The sequence below is a fragment of the Convolutriloba macropyga genome, chromosome 8 (genome assembly GCF_964194025.1).
Source record: "Convolutriloba macropyga chromosome 8, txConMacr16.3, whole genome shotgun sequence".
NCBI lineage: Eukaryota > Metazoa > Xenacoelomorpha > Acoela > Convolutidae > Convolutriloba > Convolutriloba macropyga.
Window position 1 is genome coordinate 53,147,546 of NC_134475.1, and position 13,163 is coordinate 53,160,708.

Below are 13,163 nucleotides of genomic sequence, written 5' to 3' on the forward strand. Positions count from 1 at the left end.
AAGTAAGAGAAACTTTGTGCAAAGCATAGAGTCAGTTTCTCTTACTGGCTTTAACGAAGCCTACTCTAGTTCAACATTGGTGTTATTGAAACCAATAGAGAGACTTGCTAAAACTGAAGTTAGAAAAATATTATTATTATCAGATTTTCAACGGGTAAAAGGCCCTGTTTTACGACTGCTAACTGTAGCAGGTTGAAACTTTGCAGAGTCATAGCCAAATTAAAAGGCTACAACTTTTCGAAGCGGGATTTCCAAAATTCTATTTATAACTTGAGTTATTAACAAAAACTCAACAAAAATTTGATTGTTTCAATTTGAATTATTTTGTTATTCTGAGAGAAACAAGTTTGTCATACAGCAAAGCTGAGCGATTAGTTATCAGAAGTAATTGAGCAACAAGTAATGCAACGGTATTCTACAGTATAGCGGATAATACAGTTCACAAAAGTTAACTGCAAAAACACAATATCCGGACAGATTTGAAACCGCTGAAACGAACTGGGCGGTGTAAAGTTTTCCTTGACTTTGATAGGAGAGCAGCCGTTACAAGTTTGGACCAAAACCTTTGAACAACTGAACAATTTTTTATAAATTTTTTTGTCGTATGAACTCTTTAACACAACAGAAAATTCATCTGATTAGTTCTAGACTGAAATCCTGTTTTCATATATTCTGATAAGATAATGGGTTGCTCCTATTGTTTGCTCTTTTCAAATTGTTCGAATACTTTTCTACAGAAAACAAGAACCATAATCATTGAGATCATGGTTTGCGTGAAAATTATTCTTGTTTTAAAAGAAAAACTGTATTTTAATTTCTAAGAAAGTGCCCAAATTCTTTTGCACCAGCTTATCATACGTTTATCATATTAAAGCATTCTCTGAGATAACCGTAGCTTGACTTTGTTCATGAATATAAGATAAAAATTCTTCTTATAACTCTGAAGAGATTGTAGCAGTGGAAGGGTTTGCTGTTCATTTGTAACAACCAAGCGACGTGAATTGGTATCAGCCTGCCAAAAGCTCGAAAATCGAAGTTTCATTATAACCCACGTTGAGTTCCAAAACCAATATGAAGCCCCCTTCTGGTCATACCGTCACCTTAATCAGTTTTGATGAGACTAACAGTTCTCAATTTTTGCTATACTTGTAGTGTGTTCAAATTATACTGCGACTGACGAAAAACGCGCAGAAAAAAACTATTTCTGATAAGATTAGCCTGCTCTTTGTGACCAGGCAACCCAGTTATATGTCGGTTGATCGTTACTGCAAATTGAAATAGAATAGTTGATTTGTTTCTAGTCAGGCTGCGAAATTTCGAAATTTTGGCCTTTTCTGATTAGTCATTTTTGTTAGAAATTGCAGTAAAACTGAAATTAAACAAATTATTTGATCTACAAATTTGTTTTAACTTACCAAATTGTCCAGTTCATGCTAGTAGGGTAACCTCAAGTTTTTAATCAGGGCCAGCAGATGGCAAGTATGTAAAGACTATGAGTATTTATCCGTGGCGAAAATTGAAACTACTAAAATGGTCACATAGGAAATCCAATGGAAAAATTGTTATCCCCGATAGGACTCAATTGTTCTCTAGATGTTTTTGATCAGACAAATTTGTGCTCGAATCCACCTAGGACCAGAACATCCTGCTTTTTCAAGTTAGTCAGATTTTGCTTTTGAATTTTGGAAGCAGACGTGTGCTCCAGCTGTTAAGGTTATAAATCTTCAGCCTGAGTACGGTTTCGTGAGAGCTTGACTGCTAGTTCTTCTGAACTACTGTCTAATACACAGTCATCGCAAAATAATTTTACTGTGTGTGACCTAAAGGGTGAAACTGCGGCTGTTATATTTTTGCTCAATTTATCATGCTCTGCTTTTTTTTCTTGCATTTGACCAACTTGTAAAAAGTTGAAAATGACCAAAAATTTACATGGATGTCAATTTATTCATAACTGGCGTTCAAATTTAATTTTCGACAAGCTTCCTAAACTTTCTCCAACCATCCTTTCTTCTTTTTGAAATCTTAGAGCACTGTTTTCCGTGATTTCGCGTCCACCAATTTTCCTGTTTTCAATTCATTCCCTACTGTTTATGTGACTTGGACCAAAATAATAGAGCAGCTGAACTTTTTTCTTTTATTTTTTCTGCCGTATGCTATCTCTAACACATCGGGAAGTGCATCTCTAGAGTTCTCGGCTAAAATCTTGTTCTCCAGTTTTTCATTACTTTTTATCGGATATTCACGTGCTGCCCTTTCATAAAAAAAAGAAATTTAACCATTGAGACCATAGTTTGATTGGTTAATTTGCTAGTTTGTGTTAGTTTTGTCTGAAAGAAAAACTTCGGTATGTTTCTGGGAAAAAACGCCCACACTCTCAAATAACATTTCATTATACAGTTCATGATACTAAAGCATTTTCTGTTAGATAGTTCCATTCTAGCTTAAATTTGTTGACGAATATCAGATAATGATCATTTACATAACTCTAAGGAAACTAAAGCTAGGTCCAGACTTATGAAAAGACAATGCTAGACCAGAATGTTCTATGAAAAGATAAATACTCAACTCATTTGAGCTATGAAAAGACTTTAGCTGAACTTTGAGCCATGCTGGATTCTAGCTGCAATCAGATTTTTCACGACTCAAAATTTTCACAAAGGAGTTTAACTCGACTCAGAATTATACAAAAGACATTAGCTCGACTAAAACATAGGGCTGGACTTTAGCTCGACTCAATGTTCTCCTATCATTTTTGTCGGTGCCCAGAATTTGTGTATATATTCAAATATTGCGACCTTTTAAGAGTTTTCAGTCTATGATTATGACATTATGATGTAGAATTGTTGTGTTTTCTAACACTTATAAGAATAGATTATTGGTGAACCCAAGAAAGTACCTTAACTTGACTTTGTTCAATATGAAAAGACGAATTTTGGACGCATAAAAAGATATTAGATGGGTTTTTTTTCGTTACCAATAGACTTTAGCTAGACCCATGAAAAGACTTTAGCTCGATTTTAACTAGGAATCTCGACAGCGGAATTATAGTCAATAGTGCCCACTGGACATATAAAGTCCTTTCATAAGTCTAGAGGCCTAGAAGTTATCGCCATTTGGCCAAATAGACTTGTCGTGAGTGTTCAAAGATTTGTGTTTTGTACTTGAAAAGAAATCACAACCCTTCTCTGTATTTACAGCAATATTTATTTAAAGAGTTGAAAAGACGAAATTAAATAGAGTTTGAGTTTATATTCTTTTTATCGTGCAAGTGTTTTGATTATGAGCAATTCCACCGTTGCAAATTGAAACATAAAATGGTTGTTCATTTTAAATTTGGCGAGTAGAAAATACTAAGCAATATACCATTAATATTTTAATTTAAATTTTGAGCATATCTCAGTGCTAAAACGAATTGATACGTGTGATGGTGTAAAATGGTAAATTTTTCTCTTTTTCTGTTGCAGACATTGACGAATGTATTCTTGGCTGGTGTGGTGAAAAAGAAGTCAGTTGTGAAAATCTGGATCTCTCGTACGAATGTGTTTGTGAAGAGAGATATTATTTCACAGGAGAATATGGATCAAATTGTACAGGTTAAGTTTTTTCAACTGTTTTATAACACGCTTAAATGTTTATTTTCTTTTCTTGACTGGCAGTTTATATATCGAAAAGTAGATGATTTTTTAATGTTTTGGGTTTTTGAATTCCAATTATATAATTATATATATATATATATATATATATATATATTTATATATATATATATATATATATATATATAGTTATATATATATATATATATATATATATATGTAGTTCAAAAAACAAAAACAATGAAAAGTTATCTACTTTTTGATATATTAAATGCCCTTAAACTGAAGACAATGCACTCAAGTGTTTTTGTTTTTTATTATAAAAAGTTCTTGGTTGCATAAATCTATTTACTGCAGCCGTTTATAAATATGAATTGCAATTTATAACCACCACCTCATCACAATTTATATTTTCTTTGGAAACTAATAATTGTTTTTAACTTTGCTTCCCTTAGAACTACGAAATGTGCTAGAAGTTCACTAGCCGTTTTCATTACTCAACGGATTTTTTGTCGAGTAGATAATTTATCCGGAAAAAGATAGTTTTTTTCTGAAACCTGTTGTTCTGTTTTCGACTTTTCTCTGATGTGAACTGTAATTTTTGCTTCGATTTATCAAGACTACCAAGGCCTGTTGTATTGTTTTTTAATTGAATCGTGTAGTCAAATGCAGTCACATTGAAAACAGTTGCTGTACTGATGGACTTAACCGCGCAATTGTAGTGAAAATGCGATCAATTTATGTCGTTCGCCTTTCCTTTTTCCCTTAGAACTCAAATTTAGCTTTAAATTTCTTTCAGTTTGAGGACTCCGTTTGATAAAAAAAACTTTAGCAGAATCGTCCCTCCTTAAAATGTTAAACGAGATAATCTTAGAACTTTTTAATCTTTCCTCTCTATTATTTTTTTTTTCCAGATTTATAATTCTCCAAATTTTCCGACATTTTAAAATCTCTGTTCAACAGTTGCTGTTTTTGGTTTTTTTGGTCATTTGATTTGCATTTTCCTTTTCTGAAAATAAGAAATCCAAAGTCATACATTTATTTCCTAAAAGAACAGTTTTACCATAAAACCTTTTTTGTAAGTAAGAAAAAATGAATAAGATGTTTTTTGAATCTTCTAATTTTTATCAAGATTGTGGCTATAAGTTTTTCGTCAATATTTTTACGATATTCCAACTTCAATGTGCTTATGATATTCAAAAATTGAACTTTGATAAGAACTGAAATTTTTGTTGATCTTTGAATGATAGACTGCCCGGGCCTAACGCCCTGTCAACTTCAGTAATGATCAAGTGTAATTGTGAATCCCATTTAAATGCTGATTCAGAACTGATAGTGTCTCTTTTTACACTCGTCAGTCTTGTGCACAACTTTTCTAAGACTTGCAAGTCTAAATTAAAGTCTTGACCAAAACTTGGTAAGTTTAATTTCAAGTCTAGGCCAAGACTTGACATGTTTAAAAAACATTTAAGTGAGACGAAACTTTGTCGAAATAAGGACCTGAAAAAGCAGAAATTGGCCAAAAAATGGTTGGAATAGGTCCACAAAAAGCAAAAAAATAACCGACAAGTCAACGTTTGGCATATCTGGAAATTACAAAAATTTGGTGATTGCTGTTTTGGGGCTGAACGATCAGAAAACGGCTAAAAACCCGCTGAAATGCTGAATAATATCCCAAGATAATGTCTTGATGTCACCGGGATGACATCTGCTAATATGCATCCACTTTTAACCATTTGGCTAACCAATAGACCTAAAAAATGTTCGAAAACGTGTTACGTTACCATATTTTTGAAATTCCAATTGTTTTTTGAAATTTTTGGAAAATTTAGTTGTGACGTGAAAATCAACTTGCACTGTTACCCAACTCTAAGACTTGCCCGACTCTTAAGACCTGCATAAAAGCTTGCCCGGTAATGAAAAACGAAATAAAGCTTGCATTTTAACGTACCTAGTACTGATATGGACTTGGAGTTCGGAACGGGTGAGGACATTCAGAGCAATGCAAACAGACTGGCTCAAGTCTTCAAGTCTTCTTATTGTGATTACTCGCTGCTTAGTCCGAAAAAAAGTTTACTGGCAAGAACTCTGTTCAGTTTTCGATTTTATTCGGCTCAACCCCCGCCCCCTTCCCTAGTCTTTTTTTGACCCCCCCCCCCCGCTACAATTTTTAAATGGTTATATAGCACAGTATTGCGTATAAAATTGCTCGTGGGCGTAAAATTTATATGCCAAGGGGCGTAAAATTTATATGCCCAAAAGCGGGTGGGAGGGGGAAAACAGAGTGGATCCCATTTTTAGCATTCATCAATCTTGCTCTTGGTTATTAGAAATCGAGTTTTGGATGTTTAGAGCATTTCTACTACTGGGTGGGAACTCACGTCACAACAACAAACAACGCAACGGACATAATCAAAATGAGAACAGGCGAACATTGCATCCAGGAACGGGGCTCAGTGAAAGTGGAATCGTCATTTTGTCCCGAGTATCCAGACAAGGAAATACTTCTGTGGTACCAGAAAAGTACGGTCCGGAAGTTGTATGAGGATTCTAAGAGATATTGTGACAATAAAGGCTGGCGCCTTTTCGGAGAATACGACGGAACCAAAGCTCAAACTGATTGGTTGTATTATGAAACACGCGCTCAGTCTATGTACCTGGGAATAGAAAGACTGGCTGATCACAAGAGATGGGTCAATTTTAAGGGAGAGGACAAAACTTCAATTGTGAAAAAAAAATTTGTTAATGTCGACATTAAGACAAAAACACGACGGGTCGTTCTGATGAAAAACAACCAAATTTACTCTCACCCTGGAGCCGTTGCATACAGAAATTTCATCTGTGTTAGGAAAGACTAATTTTTGAATTTATCTTTGATTTCTCACTGCAATTTCAGATTAGAAGATCAAGAAAAAGATCAAAATACTACACTGATTTTTTTCTATCATCTTTTCTCGGGCTTTAGTTCCCCTATAAATTTTAGCACTGCTACTTGTCAACTAAGACAGTAAGGACCTTTTGATGACATAGCAAATGGTTGTGTTTCTGTTGTGGTTTCGTTTATACAATACTGCTCCTGGCCTAAATAAAAATAATTTATCATTATATTTAACACATAATCAGATCTTATATTTTGACGGTCGTAATTGATCTGGTTAATTATAATCAGATTCGACAATTGGTTGAGCAGTGGCTACCGCTACCACCCCTTTTGATTTCCAAAGGTTGCTAAATAACAACCCATACAATTGGTTTTTCAATTAACCACAATTATTTCGTCAATATCAGCAGGAAATTTCCCTGAGCCATTGTTAGCTTTAATTTCTTCCTAACTTACTTTTTAAAATTTTTACACAACCATTAAAGTATCGAATAATGAAAAAATGGTCTCTGTATTATCGCAGTCGAATGACGTTAGGCCAACTGCTGCCTTTTCTCAGCTTTAATTCCCCCATTACTCCTAAGTTTTCGTCCTTACCTAATTATTACCCTAGTTGAGACGACCGAACAAAAACGACAAAAAATTTGTAAGAAATTTTTGATATGTTTGGTAACAAACGCAAGAAAGAGTCAGTACGTTTGGTTTGTTCGGCATTGTCGGTTTCGAACGTAAGAAAGATTCGGTATCGTCGTTTTTAGACGCAAGATAGATTCGGTATGTTCGGTCCTGGAGTATTCGGTTTGTTAGCAAAATGATTTTTCTGTTTATAACGTAGTCGAACGTTGTGATTGCGTTCCTTTTACAGGAATTTTGAACGTACTTCTTAAAGAAAAATACTGAAAAAATGTGCAAAACCATCAAAATTTTTTTTTTGCTCTTTCTACAAATTAATTGAACGAATAAAAGTTTTTCGGTTATTTTTGAGTACTTGTTGTACATTGAAGAGAATTCTGTTGATTCATTCTCATTCACTGATTTTTGACATACTTTCCTGTAGATAAGAAGCAAAAATTTTTGACGGTTGGTTACGTTTGAAACTCAACATACCGACCGTTTTCAATTCGATCTGCCTGAATAATCTGGAGTTATGAACCAGAAGATAAAAGTTCGTGGTATTTCTATCAACAATACCGAATATCTCTTACGTTTAAAAAACTACTATACTGAATATCTATTACGTTTAAATATCACGATACCGAATCTGCCTTATGTTAGTCCTTTTTTCATCTCAACTAGGGAATACTCAAATAGAGTAGGCTGCGATCATAGGTTGGAGCTTTAAATGATAGGTCAACTTAAAAAATCATAATTCATCTCGCGCAATCTGGAGTAGTTGGCTCAGAGTAACGAGCTGGTAGAAACTCTATTAACTAATTGTATAAGGATGCGACCGCGACACCAAAATACAGAAACCATTCAAAATTTTTAAGAGTTCTGTCTTTTCCTTCAAACAGTAAAAATATTTTTTTAGATACATTTAAAAGAAATGCAAAACAAATTTTTGCCTAAAAACATGAAAAAGAGAAAGCACAAATCAGGAGAGAACAATTTTTACGCGTCTATTTCAATAGAGCTTCAAATGGTCATTACTAATAGATTGGAAATGATAGTCTTTGTGATATATCTCCCTGTTATTTTTTTTCATTTTGTTAATAGTACTAAAAAAAATTAAGAATAAAAATAATATAGATAGGGAGTACCCGTAACCACATGGCTTAAAAGCATAAATTTTTTTAGTTTCTTTAATTGATGAGCCTGTATTATCTTTCTAATTTTTGTTTATTTTAGAAAACAAAAGTCTTTTTTAATCTGCTGAACTATTTTGATAACTATTCAATGGGAAAAAATACATAATAAATAACGCTTTAAATCAATTAGCCAAAAGGATCTTGACAGTATTAGAAGTTTTTGTTGACCAAAAATATGGCAAGTAATCATCGCAAAATTGATAAAGACTCATTGATTTTGCAAAGAACTGGCAAAATTTTTTTTCCGAATCACTCTGTCAGAAATAAAGATGTTTAAAAAATCATTTTAAATGCAAAAAAGGGCTAAGCAATTTCCGGTTACTTTTGTTTCAAAAACAAATTTAGGTTTGATGCTGACTTGTGTGGAAAAAGTTAGATTTCCAAACAACTATGCTAACCAAACATTTTAGCTAGAAAGTTCAAGAACACTTTTACATTCAGAAAAACATGATACCATTTTGAATAAGTTTTTTTCTGCACAATTGTATGAAAAATGGTGTCAAATTTGAAAAAAAAATGCCGAAAAATGAACAAATAGTGAATTTCAGCCACAAAATTTACACAGGTTCTAACCCTGATAAAACTGCAAGACGGATGACATTTGAAAAGTAATTCAATAAGAATATCCTACGCTTGCTGGGCTTCTTTCTGATGTCACTCATATTTTTGTACGACAAATATACCGAGCGGTCAGAAATGATTTGATGGATAAAATAGACAAAAAGGAGTGCATAATGTTGTTCCGTATAACACTTTACGTAAAAAAATTAATAGTCGATTTCTACTGCTAACAATTGCGTGCATCACGATATCAGAAATTTCTCATCTCAAATTTTTCCGGGAAATCTCATTCGTTGTCAATTCATCTTATTGTAAAAAAGTAAAGGAAAACATACAAGGAAAGCATCACGGAGAACCATACAAATTTCAAGCGAAGAATTTTTCAAATTTTCTATATGCAGTTTGGTATTACACTGATTGAGTACCAAAATTGCCCAGAAAATTACTCCTAAACGTTATTATCCATTTTTTGAGACTTCTTACAAATTTACTGCCTACATCCGCTAGTGGTAAAATAATAATAATTGTGCTTTAGATGAAGTCAAGTTGGTGCAGTTAACTTCGGAAAGCGTATAAAGTTGATTTAGAGCGGGGCTATTTCGAATTTCGAAAAACTTTTTAAATCCTGGACTTATTACTCCATGAACTTCTATACTGATTGATTCATGTGTGCCGGTGATAACGAGTACTGAATCAATTTATTTTCAGTCAATTTCATACACAATATGCTTTTGTGTCAAAAAATCATATCAAGATTTCATACTAGCATACCACTGAAAAATGACAGAACATTTTGAAACTTCCTTTTGGCAAAATTTAACATGATAAGTCATGAAGTTTTTGGTAATGTGTCTACAGGCCTCAAGGAGTTTCAACAGTCAGAATCTGTTGAACAGTGATCACTCCATAGCCGCGGAGTTTTGATTTGCCCCTTAAACAAATTTATAGAGATGTTTTTGTTTGTTTTTTCTAATTTTTAACCGAACATAGCGACAGTTTCGTTGTTTTTCTAAAAAACGAAGCATATTGATTTCCTTCTCTGGAAATCCAAGCAAAGTTATTATTTTCTGTCAATGTGGACGATTTGCGACGTTTGAAAATCGAGCGTGCAGATGATTTTGTACTTCTGGAAGCCAGAACATACATACCAACGATATCGAAGAAAATGGGCCTTTGTCATGTTGAAACTTTTTTACGTTTAATATTGACATTTTATTTTTGGACGTTTAAAATTTTTCGTTTAAAGTTCTTGAGTAATGAATGCACTTGCCTATAAACTTTTTAGGGTTTGAGTGTTGTCCGGGTTTAAGCTTTAGTAAGCATTTTCGCCAACGGGGAAAGACAATTAGAGTTTCCTTCTCTACCCTGGAGTCACATTTATTCAAAAGTGAAAGTAAGGCAAGGTATGACTTCTGGGTTTCGGGTTTGTTCACTTGAAATAGATCGCTCACCAGAAAGATGAACAAATTTACCTGAACTTTCTGAACAAAACCTGCCTTCTTTGTGTTGACTTGTGGAAGCATTACTGATTAACAGAACAAACCCAGACATTTACAAAGTTGTCTGCATAAAGCGATATAAAGAATTAAGCATTCAAATTATTTTGGCAATACTAATTCTCCTAATTTGTTACCTGGTCTGCATTTCAGTTCTCTGAGGTAAACTTTGAGTGCACAAACTAAGCTTATTGTTTCTTGGGGGGGGGGGGGTCTACGGAAAGAGCTGGAAATCAAATTGGTTTGCGAGCGGCAGTCAAAACTGTTACTAATCTCTGCCAAAAATAGCGGCACTGAAAAAAATTTTTTTAGTGAGAAAGTTGTTCAAAGGTTGCAGATTGCTGTTTGTTGTTTTGTTCATAACTAACAAACTCTTTTGTCACGTTCAGTATATCCCGCAATTTTCCGTCAGAATTAGGTGAACACTATACAGAACATCAAAATTAATTTAGCACCCCCTAGTTTGCGAAGTAAAAATTCCAAGCCTGACTCCGTCTTGCAATCAAATTTTGGGGAATTGTTTACACAATTGATCCCCTTGGCTAGTGGCCTTGCCTAATTATCAAACTCAGATAATACGAAACGGGAACTTGTCAGATGATCCAATGTAAAGTAAACGAAATCCATCCAAGTTTCATTGTTGACCCCGGTTGAACCTCTTTGAAACCATAAAGAAGAACCATACGTAAGACCATAAATGTTCCATCGAATAAGGGACAAAATTTGTTGCTATGATTTCCAAGAAGATTCATAAATGGTTTTGTTTATGGTTTCCGTCTTTCGTTTAATCAGCTGCACTAATAAAAGAATTTTTTCTCAATTTTTTTCCTAAATTTGATTAAGATGGAGTAATTTTGCGTCAAAAAATGAATTTTTAACTGAGCAAAAGAAATGAGTACTAACTTAATTTCGACGTACTATATAATGGATATGATATATAGTTCAAAATATTTACTCGCGAACGAGTTTAAAATCTAGGTGCTTTTTAAGAGCTTCCCATCCAGTTTTGTGTTCAAACAAAACCTGAGAAACAATTAGGAAGTTTACTAATTCTATCAGATCTTTTTTTTTAATGAAACACACAAAAACGGGTCATCGGCCCAGTATGATCTCTCATGTTCTCACGTGTCAAAAAGGGCTGATGAGACTGTAAATTTGACGAATGACTGGCGATGACAGTTGGATCTAATTTATTATTTTATAACAAGGAAACTCGGTAATGTGCGTTCGCACATAATTTTCCTATCCCGCTAATCCACATTTTTCACTTACCAAAAAAGAAATTTTTTAAAAAAATGCGGAATTCGCATATCGTCCAACAAACCATTAATGTGGCAAGTAGAAGAAAGAGATAAAAGCCAGACTAAAAAAATTTATTGCACCTCAAAAGAAAATTTGTGTGACCTGTCCTTCAACTTGCTATCGAGTCGACACTATAGTGTAATGACAAAGTTCAAAGGTACGTTTCCATTTTTGCAAAAAAACAATTTCAAAGAGATTAAAAACTAAATAGCTAATAGCCTTAGCCTGTATATATCACAAGGGTACAAAAACCAACATATACTAGCAAAAACAAAAAATTCATTTAATTTCTGCAAAAAAAACTTCTGTTCAATCAGAACATTAACGTTCACTCAGAACAACAAAATTTTTATTTGCAATTTTTTAAATGTCAATGGACTTTCAGATTAATTCGATAAGATGAAAAGAAAACACAACACCTCAAAACGGGGGAGAGAAAACAAAGTTCAAAATCTTTTCATGAAAACTCTTAGCTTGCTAGCCAAAATTCATAATCCAAAACGGGGTTATAAAGATCAAATTGTAGTTCACTGCATAAATTTGTTGATCCATTTTCCAAATGACAAGCTATAAGATGCCAAAAAAAGAAATAGGCAAAGCTCAGAAATCCAATGATTATTTTGAAAACATGTGTTTTCAAAACTTATAAAAAACATAATCTTTCTAATAAAACTATAGACAGATTATCTTGCAATTACTTAGGAAACCAATTGTCGTTGTTATTAGTGAGTCTAACCGATGGGACTTTAAACCAACAGCTAATAAATGCAGGACTCAAATTTTCACAAACAGTTAATTTTACAAAATCACATTTTAAAAAGCCGTTAATTTATTAAGTGCGAGAAAACTAAGTCATTATGTTTGTCTCAATATACTGTGTCTAAGAACTATTGCGAGATCAACACGTAAAACCAGCAGAGAAAATTAGGTTTAGTCCAACAAAAAATCCGATGAGACTTGGCAATATAATGTCTGTTGATAAAATGGAGCGAAACTGTAAGTCAAGAAAAAGTGACAAAAATGGAAATTTAGTCAAAAATTGAAAAACCGTTTTCTTAAATAAAATACTGAAAGTCAAAAAACTTTTGCTATCAACTTAAAACGTTTGTTATATTCATTTTCGCATCTAAACGAAGCCATTGAGAATTTTCATTACCAAATATATGACATACGGCAACGACAAAACAGACAATTAGGGGAAAAGATAGCAGCCCCTAAAACCATAAGCTATTCTCGAAAAAAACGTTGAAAAAAATCAAATAATCTTTTTCTAACATTGTGCCATATTTTGATTGGACTTCTGATCAATATGGTAATTTGAAGAGGGAACACAAAACCTCAAAAAAGGGTAAGTATTCAACCAAGCCACTAAAACTTTATGAAAACTCTTTGTATCAAAACCAAGAATCCCTAACCAAAACCGTCATAAAGATTTTTTATTAACTCAGACAAAAACACTTCAACTTTCTTTAGAAACAACAATTCATTTAAAGTTTACAAAACCAGTTCTTCTAACCCATAA

General features: G+C 33.3%; 1 protein-coding gene across 1 annotated transcript; it reads left to right on the forward strand.

The window, feature by feature from the left end:
• The first annotated feature begins 1,643 nt into the window (after positions 1-1,643).
• Positions 1,644-6,451, forward strand: LOC142345109 (uncharacterized). The gene is made up of 3 exons (XM_075397195.1): positions 1,644-1,657; positions 3,465-3,593; positions 5,946-6,451. The coding sequence occupies exon 3, from the start codon at positions 6,011-6,013 to the stop codon at positions 6,449-6,451; it is 441 nt and encodes a 146-aa protein (XP_075253310.1). The 5' UTR covers positions 1,644-1,657; positions 3,465-3,593; positions 5,946-6,010.
• The last annotated feature ends 6,712 nt before the right edge of the window (positions 6,452-13,163 follow it).